Raw genomic sequence first — 18,713 nt, 5'->3', positions numbered from 1 at the left:
AGAGAGAGAGGAGGAAGCAGGCTCCCCACCGAGGAGAGAGCCCGATGTGGGGCTCAATCCCAGGACCCTGGGATCATGATCTGAGCCAAAGGCAGAGGCTTTAACCCACTGAGCCACCCAGGCGCCCCGATAAATTAATTTTTAAAAGAAAGTAAACCAGGGGTAGTAAAACCTTACTCACTGGACTGTCAATAGATTTAATTATGAATATAGAGTGCCCAGAACCCAGTGTCTAGGTTGTAAAGATACTCACTGCAGTGGGTGGTCGTGATAAAATTTATTTTCCCACGCCAAACAGCAGGCTGCAGAAATGTGTCCATGATTGCCCAGCCCTGCCTGCCACGTAGTATGCACTCAATAAATATCTACTTATTAAATGAGTATGTGAATTTTTAAAAATATTTCAATATAAACTTCCTGGCAAAACCTTGCCAGTTCTGGTTATGAACCAGCTAGGAAATGCCACATCATATGAAGGCATTTGCAATTAGCATTAGGGAGGTATTGAAGCAGGGTCTGATTACAACACTTCAAAAGAAGATAGTCCCTCTGCCCACAGGAGGAGTTGAAAGAGAAAAAAACAATTTAAATTCTAAATTGCAAACCTAGCATGGACACTAAAATTTAATTTAAAATAAGGCGAAAAAATTGCAATCAGTAAATCTCGGTAAAGGTATATGGATGCTTATTATTCTATTATTGCAGCTTTTCTGGAGGTTTGCAATTTTTTTCAGAATAAAAAGGTAAAGAAATCCCTCAGGCCGCAGGGTCATGAATAGGCTGAAGAAAGCGATCAAGAAGATTGGTCCCTGGGCACATGGGTGGCTCAGTGGGTTAAGCCTCTGCCTCTGGCTCAGGTCATTGTCTCAGGGTCCAGGGATCGAGCCCCACTTGAGGCTCTCTGCTCAGCAGGGAGTCTGTTTCCCCCTCTCCCTCTGCCTGCTGCTCTGCCTGCTTGTGATCTCTCTCTGTCAAATAAATAAATAAAATCAAAAAAAAAAAAAAAAAGAAGAAGAAGAAGAAGGTTGGTCCCTGCAAGACAGAAAAGAGGCTTGGACTAGGCATTTGACCATAGACATGAAGAGACACCTGTGCAGTTAATGTATGTCTTGGAGGTAAAGGAACTGGCCTGGGGAATGAAGAGAGAGAGGCATCCGATGGACATTTGTCATTGTCCCAAGTCTATACGTCAGTTTCTTTCAGGTTGATCTATTAGCATAATATTATCTCTCAATATATTACAATAACCATTCAAGTCGCCACAAGCATAAATATAAAGCATTATCATTAACATAATTATTACAGACTACATACTAATAACTTGTTTCCACTGATGTAAAAAATGCTCGAGGATGAACTATAAGCACTGCAGAAGGGATGATAGTGAAACGTGGGCTAAGTGGGCACAAGACCCGGAAACGATGCTACGGAGAGCTGCCAGCTGCACCTGGGGCACGCTCAAGGGGGACAGTCACTACTCCAGGTGTAGTCGGGGTCTGGATTCCTGTCTCTGACTCCTGGCACATTTGCCTCTCTCAGAATTTTGGAGCAACCGTCCACTCAGGCTAGAGGAGGTTTATTAATCACCGTCCCAGCGACTGTCTGACAGACAAACAAGATTATTTAAGAGGCTTTAAAGTCAAAGTAAGGACTGAAGTCATCACTTTCATGAAGATTTTAAAACAGTCACTTCTGAAGTCCCACCTACTCTTTTCCAAGTCCTACCCTTCAAATTTCAGATCTGTACATTTTTTTATCTCGGGAATAACAGCAGGAGAATACATTTTGTGGCATTTGCAATTTAAATCATGTGACTTTGGCAACTGTTAAAAAACAATCCCACATCAAGGGAAAAGCACTTCAGCAAAAAGACAAGTTTCGCAAGTGAACCAGTTGGAAATTTTAGACCCTGATGAAAGGGTAACAATGGAAAAACACACATTATCAACTTTCAAGCCTCTCTTGGCTGTAGGATACTTGAAAGAATCCCAAACACCAGATGAGGATAAACGTCAAGTGCATTTTACACTGTCTTCCAGAAAATTTAAAATTATGTCTCCAATTACTCCCCTTAGATGATGGCTCCCGGGTCTGTGAGTGTTAAACACACATGAAACTAAAAAAATCTCTTTGGGCATTCGTAAGCCCAAGGAGTTCTGAAGTTCAGTGTTAGCTCTTGTCCAAGAGGTTTAATAAAGGGCACCTGGCTGGTTCGGTTGGTACAGCAGGTGACGCTTGATCTCGGGGGTCTTGAGTTCGAGCCCCATGTGGTGCATAGAGATTTCTTAAAAAAAAAAAAAAAAAAAGGTTTCATGAGTCCCTTACAAAGACACTTACTACAAGTTTGCTTATAATAGCAAGTAAAGGGGCGCCTGGGTGGCTCAGTGGGTTAAAGCCTCTGCCTTCGGCTCAGGTCGTGATCCCAGGGTCCTGGGATCGAGCCCCGCATCGGGCTCTCTGCTCAGCGGGGAGCCTGCTTCCTCCTCTCTCTCTGCCTGCTTCTCTGCCTACTTGTGATCTCTGTATGACAAATAAATAAATAAAATCTTAAAAAAAATAATAGCAAGTAAAGAACCTAAATGCTCTTTAAATAAGTTATGATACATTATGTTATAGAATTATATGCAATTTTTTTTTAATGAAGTAGTTCTCGTATAGAAAGTTCTTCAAGACAATTGAGTTGGGTGGAAATGAGCTGCAGAATAATGTTTAATAACATTTTAAGTGTTAGAAGTCAAAAGCAAACACGTGCATGTTTATATATCCACGTGCATATATATGTACATTAATGCAAGAGAAGGTCTGGAAGGGCCTTCTAATACCTCTCATTGCTAGTTACCTTTGGGGAAGGAAATGCTGTTGGAAAAGGGGACTCTCAGTTTCTACCCTATTTTACCAGGTAGTTTTGAATTTTGAACTGTAATTGTGATTTGCGTGTCACTTATGTAAGTTGAATGTAAAAAAAATAAATGTCAAATGCTCTTTATTTTAAAAATAACTCAGTTTTTTTTTTTTTTTCAAAGAAAAGGTAAACATGTTGCAGGAGTGGAGCTAGGGGAAAGCATGGTGTTTCAGAATGAAAAAAAAAAAAAAAAAGCCAGGGGGCCATCCCTACAGGGCTCTGAAAAGGGGCTGCGAAATTCCTACAGATCTGGAGCAGCTGATTGGCTGGGCCAGTCTTCAGTGGCCAGGCAGCCTGAGTGACTGTCCCTTTGGGCCCAGGAGAGATAGGAGCGTCTTTGAGTCCGGCCACCGCAAGGCTGCTGAGCCCCACGTGCAGCTGGCAAGCCCTTTGTCCCTTTGTCCTTTTGTCCTTTTGTCCTTTTGCAAGCACAGAAATGGCGCTTTTGGAGAAAACGCTGACTGATGTAGACCTCAGCAGCCCGAAAAGCTCCCAGGGGGCAAAAATGAGTCCTAAAGCTACTTGCAGACGAAGTTCACTCAAAGTGCAGGAATGATGACTCGATGTTCTCAGCTCCTCCTGCTCTCTCATTGGCTGGCCGGAACAGTGCGCATCTACGCCCAGACCCTGATCTGCTGACTTTGTTGCCCTAAAGGAAAAGAAGATAGGAAACACTAATTTTATGTTCTCTGACATCAAGTCTCTGCTCTTTAGGCTTAAAAGACATGGGGCGGGGGCGGGAGTGGGGGTCACGCTTTCCTGCTAGAAGGAGTAGCTTCGTTATTAACCTGTTTGGACCTAGAAGTGTTCCTCATCTATAAGCGCAATTTAAAATCTAAGGCATGAATGTTTTATTTATTAAAACAAAAGGTTTACATGAAAAAAAAAAAACACACACACACACATACACCAACCTTAGAACCAGGCCACAGCGGACACAAAACATGAGCTAGTGTCTCTCGGAGAAGTGATCAGACCTCCAAAGAGTAAAAGAAGTAATCTAAATGGTGTTGGGAAGCCTGGGTGGCTCAGTCGGTTAAGCATCTGCCTTCGGCTCAGGTCATGATCTCAGGGTCCTGGGATCGAGCCCCACATCGGGCTCCCTGCTCAGCAGGGAGTCTGCTTCTCCCTCTCCCTCTGCCCCTGCACTCTCACCCTGCCCCCTCCGCACTCATGCTCCCTTGCGTGTGCTCTCTGTATCTCAAATAAATAAATAAAATCTCAAAAAAAAAAAAAATCTAAATGGTGTTAGCATAGTCTTACTTCTTATCTTAAATTAATCCAGGCAACTTCATTAGTTTCTATTTTAAATATGTACATAGGTTGAAGATTTGACTGGTACCATTTGTTCAGCTAGCCCAGACCTATTCATGAATTAATAATGACAATAACTACTAATAATTTCTGAACACTTATAACATCGAATGTATTGAATGCACTGAACACAGAGGCAAGGGTTGCGTTATGTGTCTGATATACTTCACCTCATTTAATCCTCATAACACTCACACATAAATACTGTTATCATCATCATCCCCATTTTACAGATAAGGAAACTGAGACTGACCAAGAACACACCAGTGGTAGGTGGCAGAGCCTATATTCTAATTCATCTTAATTTGATTTCAAAATTAGTGTTCTTCACTGCTGTGTTACTTATGGAAAATCTATTCTTCCGATGCACAAAGTTGGGATCTGAACTACCTCACCATTTGCACCTGAAATTCAAACCAGGTGGCTTTGGTGGTATCAGAACAAAGCTTCATAAGTGCCAGCCTCAGTTTCCCCATCCCTAGGTGGGAATGATACTACTAGACCCCATCTCACGGGGTTGTTATGGGAACCCAAGGAGTTAACCCATGTAATGTGTTTAGCATACTATCTCACACGTAGAAATTGCTCAATAAATATGTAATACAAATAACTAGTACTTGCAAAAGACTACCAGTAGACATAGCAGCTGAACTGGTTTACCAGTATAGCCTGCAAACACCTTGCAGAAATAGGGTCTGAGTCACGGGATACCGAACAGAGAGGGAGAAGGTCTGATGGGAGGACTGAAGAAGCCATGAGAATTAAGCCCACTTACTTGATCACTTTACTTGGCACTGGAACTCCTCCCAACCCTGGGGGGTGGGGCAGAATGGGCTGGCTACTTTGGCCTCCTTTCTATCCTCTGGCCAACAGTACTATTTTAGTGAAACAGAGTTTAAATGAGCTCAACCCTATTTGAAAGTTGCTAGGAGAGTAGATCTTAAAAGTTCTCACAACAAAAAACCAGAGCAAAACACTGTAACTCTTTGAGGTGATGGCTGTTAACTAAGGTAATTGCGGAAATTATTTTGCCACATATATGGACTTCATATCATTACCTTGTATGCTTTAAATGGATACAATGTTATATGTCAATTACATCTCCATAAAGATGGCAAAAAAAAAAAAAATCACCTCAATGTGCTTTTTAAAGGGGGAGAAAGCCATGAAAGGGCAGCGTTAAAGGCTGAAAGATGTTTGGGTAAAGAAATAAAGGAAGTCTTACCTTTTGAGACTTATTTATTTAAAGAGACAGAGAGAGAGAGTGAGAGAGAGAGGTCATGCATGAAGGGGAGGGGCAGAGAGACAGAGCGAGAGAGAGAATCTCAAACAGACCCCCTGTTGAGCTTGGAGCCCGACATGGGGCTCGATTCCAGGACCCTGAGATCATGACCTGAGCCAAAGCCAAGAGTCTGATGCTTAACCAACTGAGCCACCCAGGCGCTCCATGGAAGCCTTACCTTTTGAATACCAGATTGGTAGTTTTCAAACTGAAATCCATGAAACCCTGTTTTAGGGGTTCCAGAAGCGTTTTCATTAGGATTTCACTTTTTAAAAATAGAACTTGGTTTAATAACCAACAGACATACTCCAGTGTGTTTTAAATCAAATTTAAATTCAGGGGCGCCTGGGTGGCTCAGTGGATTAAAGCCTCTGCCTTAGGCTCAGGTCATGATACCAGGGACCTGGGATCAAGCCCCGCATCGGGCTCTTTGCTTAGCAGGGAGCCTGCTTCCCTTCCTCTTTCTCTCTGCCTGCCTCTCTGCCTACTTGTGATCTCTGTCTGTCAAATAAATAAATAAAATCTTTAAAAAAAAATTTTTTTAATTCATTGGAGACTTCCAACTGAGTTGACTTGGCAGGTTAGCTTGTTTTTATGAAGATTTCAAAAATAAAAGTTCTCCGCTCTCTCTCTACTGAAAAGAATCCTGGAATTTGCAAGGCAGCTTTTTAAAAAACAACAGAAAAACAATAAAACAAAATATTATTTGTAATTATTTTTATATATATATATATACAGATACATATATGTATATATATCTATATATCTGTGTGAACTTGGATTTTCTTAATTCTGTGTGAGCAAAACCACATTCGTAGATTCATGGCTGGGAGCTGAGACCTAGAAAACACTGCCAGTTTCAAAACATCATGGTCGTCAATAGTCTCCTCATTGCTCTCCCTGATCTTATAAAGTTAGCTTATAAAATGTACATTAATAAAATGCGACATAAAATACTATGTACACCCTTAGTAAGGTTCTACATAAGATTTTGTTTATCAAAGAAGATTGTGCGACTTAATGAAAAGTGTTTTTAGAGAGAAAGCACAAGCAGGCAAAGGGAGAGAGAGAAGCAGGCTCCCTGCCGAGCAAGGAGCCTGATGCAGGACTTGATCCCAGGACCCCAGGATCACAACCCGAGCCGAAGGCAGCTGCTCGGCTGACTAAGCCACCTAGGCGTCCCCTAGATGAAAGGTTTGAAAACCTCAGCCTTAGCTCATTTGGACAATGGGGTGGGGAGGATGAAGTTCCATTCCTAAGACCCTTGGGTTTTTGCTCTAGCCCTGATTGCTAAGACCACCTGTTTCTCTTTCCCTGCCCAGATCCCTGCAGCTCTGAGGCCCTGTCAGTGGACAGAGGTGGAAATGAGATTTGGAACACTAACATGGAGCTTGTGGCCCTTTCCTGCTCCAAGGGTCCACCACACACAATGGTGGCCCTTCTTCAATGCCAAGGGGACTTCCCCCAGCCCCTCCTTCCTTTCTCTAGGTCATACCAGCTTGGAAAGCAAAGCAAGCAAGTCTTGTTAAGATCTCAGGGCTTCCTTGTCTCAGCTTTGGAAAATTTGCACTGTTAACTGGGAACTTCCTTTCTGCTTTGGCATTCCTTGATTTAATCTATTAACCAGTGAAATCTGTTCATGACATGCCAGGAGGGAAAATACCAACAAGAAAGGGTGGAGACAAATACAAATACTGAGCCTGGCCCCATCTCTCTGGGAAAATTCCAGAAAGATAAGGGGTAGATGGAAAGGTAGACGACCTAGAAGAGAAGGCATATGGGATAGATGTGAACTGTAAAACTTTGCACTTCTTAATTTTTTTTTAAGTAGCCTCTACACCCAACACGGAGCCCAATGTGGGGTTTGAACTGATAGAGCCATTAATGATGTTCATTATAATTTTCTAAATAAATGTGGTCATCCTCAAACACCTCAGCTTCATTTTCATTATATTTCATGTGATTTAGCCACTATGCAAGTAAGCCTACTTCAACCATAAAATCTCTGTAGTGCAAAAATGTTTCCACTTTATGCAGAAAGGTTTCCGGCTCAAGGAATGACACATCATTTCAAGCTAGAGGGCTTTGAAATGACCTTTTGTCATTTAGATACCCGGAGGAGTTGGAGGCTTCCGAGTTTTGGTCACTTTGGAGCACAACCTGAAGATTCTATCCGTCTAAACCAAGATCGGCTGTAATTACCTGTTGAAGACAAGTCGCGGGTTTGTGCAGGTCCAGTACTCTGTTCTCTTGACTTTCTTATCATACAGTTTAAATATGTGTGTGTGTGTGTAATCTGCTCTCCCTGAAATCGAGTTTAGAATAGATCACGTCAGTCAGCTTCCTCTAAATCTTAGTGTGACAGAAGTCACGCACTAACCAGCCATCCCTAAGGAAACTAACCACCGTCTCTCCCTGATCCCTTCGGCTCTGTTTTGCAACCTTTCTTCTTGGATGTGTTTCTCACATGTACCTCATTCCATCATTCCCAGTCCCTGTTCTCAAATGTCACTATAGACCCTCTGTCTGTCCATCACTCCCTCGCATATGTAAATGGAGAAGAGAATAATCCTGAGCCTAACGTAATTAAAATTCTATGATCTATCCTATAGTTTGCAGTCAGCGGACATAATTACAAATAAATGCCTCTAGCAAGAATAATGGAAGTCTGCTCCAAAAATGCAGAGTGATTTCCCAGAAATTCAAAAACAACAAATGAATCCCTACCCCCGTATCACTCTTGCAGAGGTCTTCCAGCCTGTGTGCACAAAAATCAAGAGCTTGTGAAGAATTTTAACCAAATTGTGGGGGCTTCTGGGGGGCTCAGTTGGTTAAGCATCTGCCTTTGGCTTGGGTCATGGTCCTGGGGTCCCGGGATCGAGCCCTAGTTGGGCTCCCTGCTTCTCCCTCTCCCTCTGCCCCTCCCCGCTCCTGTGTGCATGCGTTCTCTCATTCTCTCTCAAATACATTAATAAAATCCTTCAGAATTTTAACCAAATTGTGAATAGCGGAGGAGCGGGGGGAGAACAGTATGTTTGGCCTTAAGCAAAACTGTGAAGATTAAAGTTATGCCTTGTCATCTTAGCTGGCTTGCTGTGGGGCACTCTCCCTATCACCTTCCAGAATACCAAAGAAGCTGTCGGATGTTTCACTTAACTTCACTTTGTATCAGTTCCTCGATGATGCCATTTTCTACCCCTTTCTTTGATTCATCTTCTGCCTGCCCGTAGCATGAAAGAGCTAAGTGGCACCCTTAAGCAACTGTCCTCCACTCTTCTTGGGTTCTACCCCTCAAGCCCCAGCGTGGTATCAAGCACTTGTTTTTGCTCCAAGACCTCTTCTAGACGTGAAGTTTCAGAAGGGAAAGGGACAACGGAGAGAAGAAATGATCTCTTTGAAGAGAGAGTGTCCCTTTCACGTGTGAAGCTTCATGCCTGTCAGAGGTCTTTGTTAATGTCACAAGACCTACCATACTTTCCAGCAGTTTCTGCACTTCACGATCCTGTTCTAATTTCATTTTACAGGTAAGGAAAACCTGAGTCCAGATTTATCCAAAGTCCCTTGTAAGAAGCCTCCCTTGGCATCCAGACCAACACCACCATCCCCCCCTCTGGCCAGGAGTTTCCATAGATCAGCTAGGTACCGGGACACCAGTGACAACCTTGAACATGTGTGGCTCGTTTTTCTTCCAGCCATGAGCATGGCAGATCCAGGCTGACCCCAGGAAGTGGCTTATCTCTCAGTCTAGCACACTCCTCTGTGGCTGCTCTCCAGCTGGACCAAACAGGAACACAGCGGTGGTTGAGTGAACCATGTTTGATGTTCGTAGCAGTGAGACCACACGTGGTGGGGAAGCATGGGGCATCCCAGTAACAGTGTGCAGAGAGAACCTACGGATTGGGGCTTTGGTTTGGACATTTGGGGGAAGGTCCAAGGAAGAGGGGTTAGCTCCGGATTGGGTGCTGTCCAGAAGTGGGGATAACTCTCCGATCGTTGCTGACACTGTATCTCAGCTGGGACCAAGGAAAGCACAGCTAAGGCCGTCACTGGTAAAGCGGGGGCAGTGACTCAGGTTGGTGGGAGGGAGGAATGTTGGGCAGTCTGTGGTCTGCAGGGACCTTGTTTCTACCTGTGCTAGATAAAACTCCGAAGGGGTCTTGTTTTGTGCCACTGCATCGTGGTCACAGCATGACCTTGACCGAGGTTGGTGTTCTGTGACATTGCTTACGTCCAGCCGGAGAACACCGCGGGCCAGCAGGAGCACTGGGTCAGCTCCTAACCACATCCAGAACGTAGCTGTCGTGAGCTAGTTCCCACCTGCCAGGGCTGTTTTTCTTGTTTTCCGCTCTGTTTGGTCTTGTCTTTCAGGCCTGGGGGATGTGGGGAGGATCAGGTCAGAGGAAGCAGGAGAGCACGCTGCCCCAGGTCCTCATCACAGACACGAGCTCCTCTAGGCTTTCCACGGTTTCTGGATGTTGTGTTTTTATCCCCCTCGAGGACCTTGCAGAAGGGCCCCTTTGCCAAATACCATGCATTAGCACCTCTAGTGCTTGTGGGTTTACTGGGGTTCAGCTAACCCTGCAGGGCAGATGTAGGTTGGGCCAGGAGCAGCAGTGAGACGCAGGCTAGAAGCTAGAACCTGAGTCCCCTCCGCTGAGGCCTCTGAGAGCCCCATGCTTTGCACGAATTCCCACTTGAGGGCGGATTCTGAGGTGAGTTTGCTCCTCATAAACTTTGGCTTCTCCAAGGACGTAACTTAGAGCCAGGGCCATCAGTGATCATCCGGGAAGAGGGATCCTCTCCAGCCCACAGCCTCTCCCCCTCTTTCTGCTGACTCCTCAGACCAGCACAGATGACCTACATCCGCTGGCAACTCATCCTTATTTTTGTTCCCTGGCCTTTGGGAGGAGGGGGTGAGGGTGAGGGGTTGAAGGGATGGAAAAATATCCAGAAGCAACTTTTCAGTTTTTCAAATAATCCTGGGGGAGGGGGGAAGAGAAGGAGTCTTCACACAGATTTCATAACCCATTAGAAAATATTTTTCTACCCCTCAGCGTGGGATAGAGGCAATTCTCAACCTGGAGACGAGCTCTCCGGGAAAGAGATTGAGGGATGAAGGCTCACTCTTAAATTGTTCCCGTGTTTATTTTCAGTTACCTTAGCACAGAATGTTCTCTCACGCAAGGTCTACTAAGACACTCTTTAATACAAACACAGTTGAGTTGGATCACAGGAGAACTTGCTTAAATACATAGAAATGGTGGCTTCAACTTAAATTGTTTTGCCTCCTGCCAAGTCAGATCTACAGCTCTGTTTTCTTCTCCAAGCTCTGTACAACGAGGAGGAGGTAAGAACAAAATAGGGCTTCAACCCACAGCACAAGTGCCCAACCCTCTCTCGGGAGAGCCTCGGTGGAACCCCCCATGGAAGCCGTGTGCTCAGTCGAGGGAGGGGAAAAAACGAAGATGCATCCACATAACTCACAACACAGACAGGATACCCCCGGGTCATTAATAAATACTTTATTATGAACCACCGTGTGGGAAATGAGCACAAAACTAGGAATTCTTTTTACAACATTTAATGTCGCTTCTGACTCTGGGTCTCACAACCGAAATAAAGCTTCTCATTTGTAAGCTCCTCACGTGCTTTGTTCAAAGCACTTTTAAAACATAGGGGAACTCAAAAAGGGGAACACAGGTTGGTTAAGTCCATAAAGTCATTTAGTCACACAGCTTAGAAACGCTCATGCCCAGACTGGTTTGGCTAACGTTTGGACAGGCTGTTAATTATTTGGTAACAATGTAAAAGGATTGTTTATTTTATTCATAAAACCCTCTTTTAAGACTTTCAATATTCTGGCTCTTCTGACATGAAATTAAGAGGCAAAATGCTCAAGGCCATTGCTACAATGTAACAGGTTTACACTGTTTTTTAAAAATGGGCTGCCCCTTGGAGGAGCAGGCAGGGTCGCAAGTCAGACTCCAAGAGGGGGGTCCCAAGGGAGAAAGGGACCGGCCTGCTTTATCTAACTGCCCATCTGCTCCGTGAGACCCTGGCCAAACTGTGCTCAGCTGTGAATTCCCCTCAGACACAGTATTTCCATTTAAATTTCTTTTCCAGAGACACTTTTCTTTTTTTCCTGAGGTAAACAATGAGAAAGGGGGTCCTGTCTGCTCCCCTTTGTTGTCCCCTGACTCCCAACAAATCTGGCACGTAATAGGTGCTGAATGGTCACTTCATTAGAAACCTCTCCACTTGGAGCATCTCTAGGACAAGTCTAAGTGGTTTGTCTTTAGTACCATTCCCCAGGTCAAAATCTTCCCTCAGGGGGAAAACGACTTCACAAGGATTTTTATGTTCATGTAAACAGAAGGTAAAGGCAGGCTTCATACGGTTGGTTAAAGGTATTTAGGTGTCGATGTACAGAAACGGAGGATAAATGGAAAACACATCTCATTCCCCAGAAATGGGTTCTGCTGGTGGGGACACACCTATCCTGCGCACACCACTTAACCGATGGACAGAACCAGGCCTAGAAAAGAGCCTTTCCTAAGGTCCTCCCTTCCTACAACACTCCTGGCAGCCCCTGGCGACCTCCCAGTTCAGTCGGGTTCAGTTGACTTGCCCCGAGAGAAGACAGATGGAAATTGCTCTGTGGGTTTTTAGTTCCCAACACTGGGCCCAGGCAGATGCATTCAGATGACAAGCTCCCGCCCACACGCGGACCCCCTGAAGGGACTGGCCTGGGGCGGGGGGAGATGGGGGCAAGCCTAGAGCATCTTAACAGCAAGCCTGAGTCTCAGGAAGGAGACAACATGCTGCCCCCACCCGGCAGGTCCCTATAGGGAGTGGGGTGCACCCCGCTGGGGGCCCCACAGCCCAGAAACCTCCAGAAACCCCGGGCTGGCTATCAGTACAAGAGGGCCAGGATCATACCCCCACTCGGGCCTAGAAGTCAGAGGCTGGAAGCCGCTTTCTTATATGGGGAATGGATCTTTCTATTTCATAACTGGTAAAAGATTTTTATATGCAGAGCCCAAGCTAAGGAATTCACTGTGATGTCTAATATACCTGACCACCCCCCTTTTTCCCCCTAACTGAGAGCCTCAACTTGCTATTTCCCAAATACAGGTTTCTGGATTACTTCTGTTGCTCTTTTTTTTTTAAACTCAGAAACAGGACCGAGTTACCTTCAGAACACCGACTTTATCAACCTTGACAGTAGCACTGCAATTATATATCACCAGCAACCAGAAGGTTATTTACATTTCCACTGCTTCGAAATTAAGTTGGGAATGATTACCGGGGCAGGAGACTTGCCAATATCTCCCATTTTATAAATGGGGTTTTAAGTCCATGTGTATAACGTTACCAAGATATAATTCTCTAGGAAGAGAATTCCTATTACATTTATTTATTTTTTTGCAAACAAGTTTAGACGCAGGGTGTTAAACTGATTGAACTTTCACAAGATTGACGTTATTGCTTAAAGTGCTTGAATTGGTTACATTAAAAGAAAATTAAGGTACAGATTATTTTAAATAAAAACTAAACTTTCTTTTCTTTAGCAACAAAATCAAACGAAGGCCACACAAATACAGTAACTACCTTGATTACAAAAAAATGAAAGCCAAAAATAAATTAATGTAATACTGGAAAACAGAAATTTAATTAGGCAGAAAAGTGGGAAATAATTTTCTGACCCATGCCATTTACATGAGTTATTCACAACAGTGCTCATAAATGCCTTGACCATATAAGAGCAAACGAGGGCAAAACATTTAGTGCACGATATTTTAATACATGTGAATATACAAAGTTGATCAAAATGCAGTTTAAAGATAAAATCCATCTGTAATAAAGCTACACTCCAATAGCTAAAATAAGTCCTAAGCCCCAGTTAGAACATAGTTCGTGGTTAGGCATGCCTGTGAAATTAAACACATTCATGAAAATAAATGTATAGGGACCATTCCTATCATTTTTTTCCCTATTTCATCTGAAATCCAAAATACGTCAGGCCGTAATGCCACATACGACTGGCTTCCGAATCAAGCCAACACCTTCTTGCATTGTTCCTTGGCTCTCTGCACAGCAGCCCACTGCTGCCTTGGAATGGAAAATGCACCCGTGTAGCAGGACTGGGGGTCAACATTTTGCCAAAATTCGTTTTTATACAAATGCCTTTTTAGCAAACTGTACCATAACCTGGGTGCTCAGCTAGTAAGTAACCAATAAAGCAAACATGTCTTCTCTCGTTCAAGTGGGAAACACTGTAACTTATTCTGAAACCGCAGCAGTTAAAAGAAATACAGCAGGCCCACTCACTCCCTCACTCCCGCTAGAAAATGACACACAAAACCCCTGCGATTTGAGGGAATATTGCTGAGCCTTTGTGCTATCGTTGACCTCAGAATGGTCGCACACATCTCACACCGTTCTCTGCTTTCCACGATGAATGAGGGATGAAAAATGCAAGTGTTTGCATGCTACTGTCTTTACATGAAGTGAAATGATACAGGGGAAATGTAGCTGCCTAGTGTTTGTCTCATTTACTGAAGAGGAAAGAAATGATCAGATAGCTCTAAAGTTTAAAAATCTGATGGAGTGACTGCAGATAAGTGTGATTTGGTCTTTCTCCAATCTTCTTTTCTTGCCTCACACAACCATTTTAATGCTTTTGCATTACTTTCCATACTTGTTCTCTATTCCTAACCTCTATCCAGGAATACTGAATTTTAACTGACCCTTTCAGTTTCTTCTGTTAAGTCACTGGGAACAACTCTTTACACGTACAAAAGAAATAATATTAGTAATAAAGAAAATGCTCTAAATCTAGGACTTAGCATTTAGATATTACTACTGTAGGCTTCCAATTGAAAAATTTTTTTTCTAATAAATTAGCTTCAAGAGTCATTTCAAAGATAATTTTAATAGTTTTTCTTATGAATCAGTTCCAAATATATTAGATATGAACCATCATTTTTTTTCTTAAAACTTTGCAACCTGCAGTCAAATATATGGGTTATATATAGTACAAACAATTCCTTGTATCAGTCACCTTCAATTGCGAAGTGTCTCTCCTTAAAAACAGAATAAATACTCACCTTCCAGGTAAGTGATTACTGCATATGTTTCATGGAGGAAAAAAAAGACAAAATATTTATAAATACGAATTTGCCTCTAAACAAGGCAAGGTATATTTTCGTCACTTGTATAAAACAATAACATGAAGATCACCCTGTTTTTGTCTTTTCCAGTGAAAAGCAAAACGTTTCACTACAAGCATGAACAAATGAAGTGTTGGCATGCTTAGTTAGGTTCTGAGCAATAAACAGTTCAAGGTATCTCAAAGACAAGAAATCCAGTTTTCATCTAGATAAAGTGCTATGCTCTTCATTGTTACAAGATGGCCACTAACATGTTCGATTTCAGTTTTAGTTCACATTATGCCAAACATCTGCGTGTTCACTCGCCGATTTATTAGGTAACAAAATAATACGTTCACAGTATGTTAGAGTGTATGGAAGTCACTGGCTTCCCAAAGGAAGCCAAGATCTAGGACCCATAGTTACTTGTAAGAATCCAAACACCAGCTCGACAGCAAAACACCAAACTGACCCTTTCAATAAAAGGTACCAACACGCATATGATCTAATAAATACATATATAACAAAAGTGAAAAAGGTAAAAGTAACTCTAGTGAGATGAGGTTCTTCCAGAAAGCGGTCCTGTCAAGCATTCTAGAAGTCTGAGCCAAAGAGACGCCACCATTTTGTTCATTCCTCCGCCCACCCACTCGCACTTCCTCTGACCCACCTTCACACCCAGCTAACGCCAGTAACCCCTCTTGGGAAGGTTCCATGTCAGCCCCGGGGCTCGTCAGTGCCTGGACAAACGGCCGGAAACGTGACAAAGCCGACAGCTGGGCAGCGAGGCCGATGGCGGCGAGGGCGCAGGGCCGCCGTCCTCACTGAGCGAGAAGGACGTGGGCGCTGCCCGGCCACGGAGGGCTGGGCCGGAAGCAGTGACCGCGGTGTCCCAGCCCTGCTACCACAGACCACACAACACCGGCAGGCCTGCAGTGACACCCGTGACAACGCTCAGCAGTGCCAGAGAGAGGACAGACAGGACTCACGGGACCTCAGGGAAGTAGAGGGCCCCTAAAGACAAACAGTGCAGGGTTATTTTCCTGCCACGTGGTTTTGGTAGAAAGAGAAGAAAAGTAACTTCTCCCTGTTCACGGATGCTTCCTCCTCTGGGCTTCGCCTGCCCTGAGCTCCCTCCCTTCCTAGCCTCGGGGGCTCTCCGGGCTGGGACAGCACAGCCCTGGGCAGGCGCCAGCCACCAGCCACCAGCCACCAGCCACCAGGAACAGCTTCTCGTCACCCTGTTCCACCTGGAGGAGGCTTTGCGTACTGAGGTTACTCACTTTGAAACGTTTTCATTTGCACAAACTTAAAGCTATGATTGCAGCCCCTAAATGGTGAACATCTACCCAATTCTTCTGTCCTTCTGGCGGGAAAGAGGCAGAGCAGCAAACACTGGGTAGCAGTGCGTCTGGGGACAAGGGAAAGGAATGCACTGAGACGTGATCCCGGGAGGCATATAGGCCGTGCAGCAGAGACCCAAACAGACTGCAGACATTCGCTGGAAATGTCACTCGGATTCAGCCAGACACGGCCAGTGGTGGGGCGTTTACCCGATCCTAAAATTAGCAACTGTTACTCATATAAATCTTACTACAATCTGATTGCAGTTAACTCTACCTCAGACTAAAATAAAACCACGAGTAGTGCTGCATGTAAAAAAAAACAAACAAACAAACAAAAAAACCAAAGGGAGAGAAAGTCTAACACAGCCAGACCATCAGACGTGGCATCCTACCCCTGGTGGGCCGCTGGGGAGCAAAGGGTGCAGGGAAACCACGTAGGAGTGCTTGGAACATTTCCCCCCATTTGAATGAGTCCCGCAGTTCTTTAAGTTATTCTCTTGACTGATAGAATAAAATATATCCAGATTCTGAATTTTTTGATATATCTGATGTCAGGCCATAGAATTCTTCAATAGCTTGGGCATCTATTTTCTGCAACAGAAGAGACACAAAACAATACCACTGTTTAACGTGCGGACGGAGAGAAGGAGAGAAAAGTGAACAGGATGGACAAGAGAATGTAAGGAACACAGTCCTAAAAGCACAACTGGGAACTCTCAGCAGCCACCTGGCAGAGCCCCAGACTTGACAACGGGCCACGGTTAGGTAAATTGCAAATTGTTGAGGAGGAAAGCCACCCTTTAATTTATGAGGCCACCATATGTGGGCACTCTTTGAAGAAGCCAGGGCTTCTGCCTTTCAAAGGATAGACCGGGGGGGTTTTGGGGAAAACCTTAATTCCTTCAGATCATCAGAGTTCATTCCCTTTAGTGTCACCCTGTGAGCTAAAATGGGCCTCGTCCGAGAGTGGCATCTCTCCAGCTAGGACTCCTTTACAACAAAATCAATACACGGAACAACTTGAGTATGATGGAACGATTTTCAGGTCCAACGGACTGAAAAGGTATTTTTAACAATCGATATAAGAAAAATTTGGTATAATGAAAGAATTCTAATAGAACTTTTTTTTTTAAAAGGTATATTATTTGGTCTGTACCAGACAGGTCTTCAGTCGCAGTGGAAAACAGGGCTTACACATAAATATGAATTCGGGGGACACAGAGAGCTCCCGTCCATGGTGGACCAGTTAATGGGAACACAGTATCAGTGAGCCCCCATGATAGCCCTTTCTCTCTTTCCACAGAGAATGAAGAGCGGCAGAATTCAGTTTTAAGAGATACGTAAACCGTGTGAGGGGAAAACAGGCCTGTTGTAGGAAGTGCCCCCCCACCCCTACAAACTCCCCCAAACACAGGCTGTGCCCCAGCCCCACTGAGGGTAACCGGCATACCGACCTCTACAATGTCATCATCAAACAGCAGCCAGAAGCCATGACTCTTGACGATAGTAATATAATGCCCACGGTTGGGACCACTGCAAAAGGACAAAAGTTGTCAGGTTACCATTTACTTCTTTAAAAAGACTGTGTCGCACCACGTAAGCAGTGATTTACGAGAACAAACGCTCTCGTGCCTGTGCCCACAGTGGTTTGGTGGAAATGCAGGGATGGAGAGCCACAGGGCGTGCTGTGGGGTATGTGAGGGAATCTTCTGCGAAGATGCAAAGACACGGGTCTTCTGAAGACCCACAGTGCCGTAGGGAAAGCAGGTGTTTAAACTCAACAGTGACTGGACGCCCACTGTGCGCCAGACTGTCTCCCGACTCTCAGACAAAAGAGCAGCAACGAAAATAAAGTTCCCACCCTCTCGGGGTAAGGCTTGGCTAGGCAATGAATGAACTAAAATACAACTATTTCAAGGGGTAATGAGGGCCATGAAGAATAAAGCCAGAGTGGGGTGCCGGGGTGGCTCAGTTGGCTAAACGATTGCCTTCGGCTCAGGTCATGATCTTGGAGTCCCAGGATCGAGTCCTGCATTGGATCCCTGCGCGGCAGGCACCCTGCTTCTCCCTCTGACCTTTCCCCTCTCATGCTCTCTCTCTCTCATTCTCTCTCTTTCAAATAAATAAATAAAAATAAAATCTTAAAAAAAAAAGAAGAAGAAAGCCAGAGTAACAGCATGGAAAGAGACCACACAATCCTGTCCCAGCTGAGGATAGAATCACAAACGGATGAATTTTCAATGGACTTTTTTCCATGCTTCTATCTATAGCTAAGGAATAAAAAAATATTTGCTCAAAAGGACTAAAGGACTTCCAGCAAAAAACTCTGCATCTCCATTATCTAAGGGCCTTCTCTCTTACTCTGTTTCTGATTGGGTAAAGACTACAAACAGCATAGACTATTTTTAAGAGTACATGTAAACAAAAAAAAAATTTTTATTTTTAAAGAGTACATTTTAGGGGCACCTGGGTGGCTCAGTGGGTTAAGCCTCTGCCTTCAGCTTGGACCATGATCTCAGGGTCCTGGGATCAAGTCACGAATTGGGCTCTCTGCTCAGTGGGGAGCCTGCTTCCCGCCCCCCCCCCGCCCTCCTTGTGATCTCTGTCTGTGTGTCAAATAAATAAATAAAATCTTTAAAAAAAAAAAAAGTTTAAAGAGTATATTTTAGATTTATTTTGCGGTAAGGAGGAGCTCGGAAGACATTCTCGAAAGTACC

The 18,713-nt window shown here is 44.2% G+C and overlaps 1 protein-coding gene across 2 annotated transcripts in view; it reads right to left on the bottom strand.

The window, feature by feature from the left end:
• Nucleotides 1-12,597: 12,597 nt before the first annotated feature.
• Nucleotides 12,598-18,713, bottom strand: part of LOC111149278 (ubiquitin specific peptidase 46) — a 55,413-nt gene continuing 49,297 nt past the window's right edge. The window contains exons 8-9 of one of the 2 annotated variants that reach the window (XM_022506257.1): nt 17,451-17,529; nt 12,598-16,587 (exon numbers count right to left, since the gene is read on the bottom strand). In XM_022506257.1, coding sequence (XP_022361965.1) covers nt 16,486-16,587; nt 17,451-17,529 — 181 coding nt within the window. In that variant the 3' untranslated portion in view covers nt 12,598-16,485. The remainder of the gene's footprint in view (nt 16,588-17,450; nt 17,530-18,713) is intronic. The other variant, XM_022506258.1, reaches the window with a different exon arrangement.

The sequence above is a fragment of the Enhydra lutris genome, unplaced genomic scaffold (assembly GCF_002288905.1).
Source record: "Enhydra lutris kenyoni isolate GAN:26980312 unplaced genomic scaffold, ASM228890v2 scaffoldscaffold21, whole genome shotgun sequence".
NCBI classification, from domain to species: Eukaryota; Metazoa; Chordata; class Mammalia; order Carnivora; family Mustelidae; genus Enhydra; species Enhydra lutris.
The sequence above is the reverse complement of the archived record's forward strand: the minus strand, read 5'-3'. Positions and strand labels throughout refer to the sequence as shown.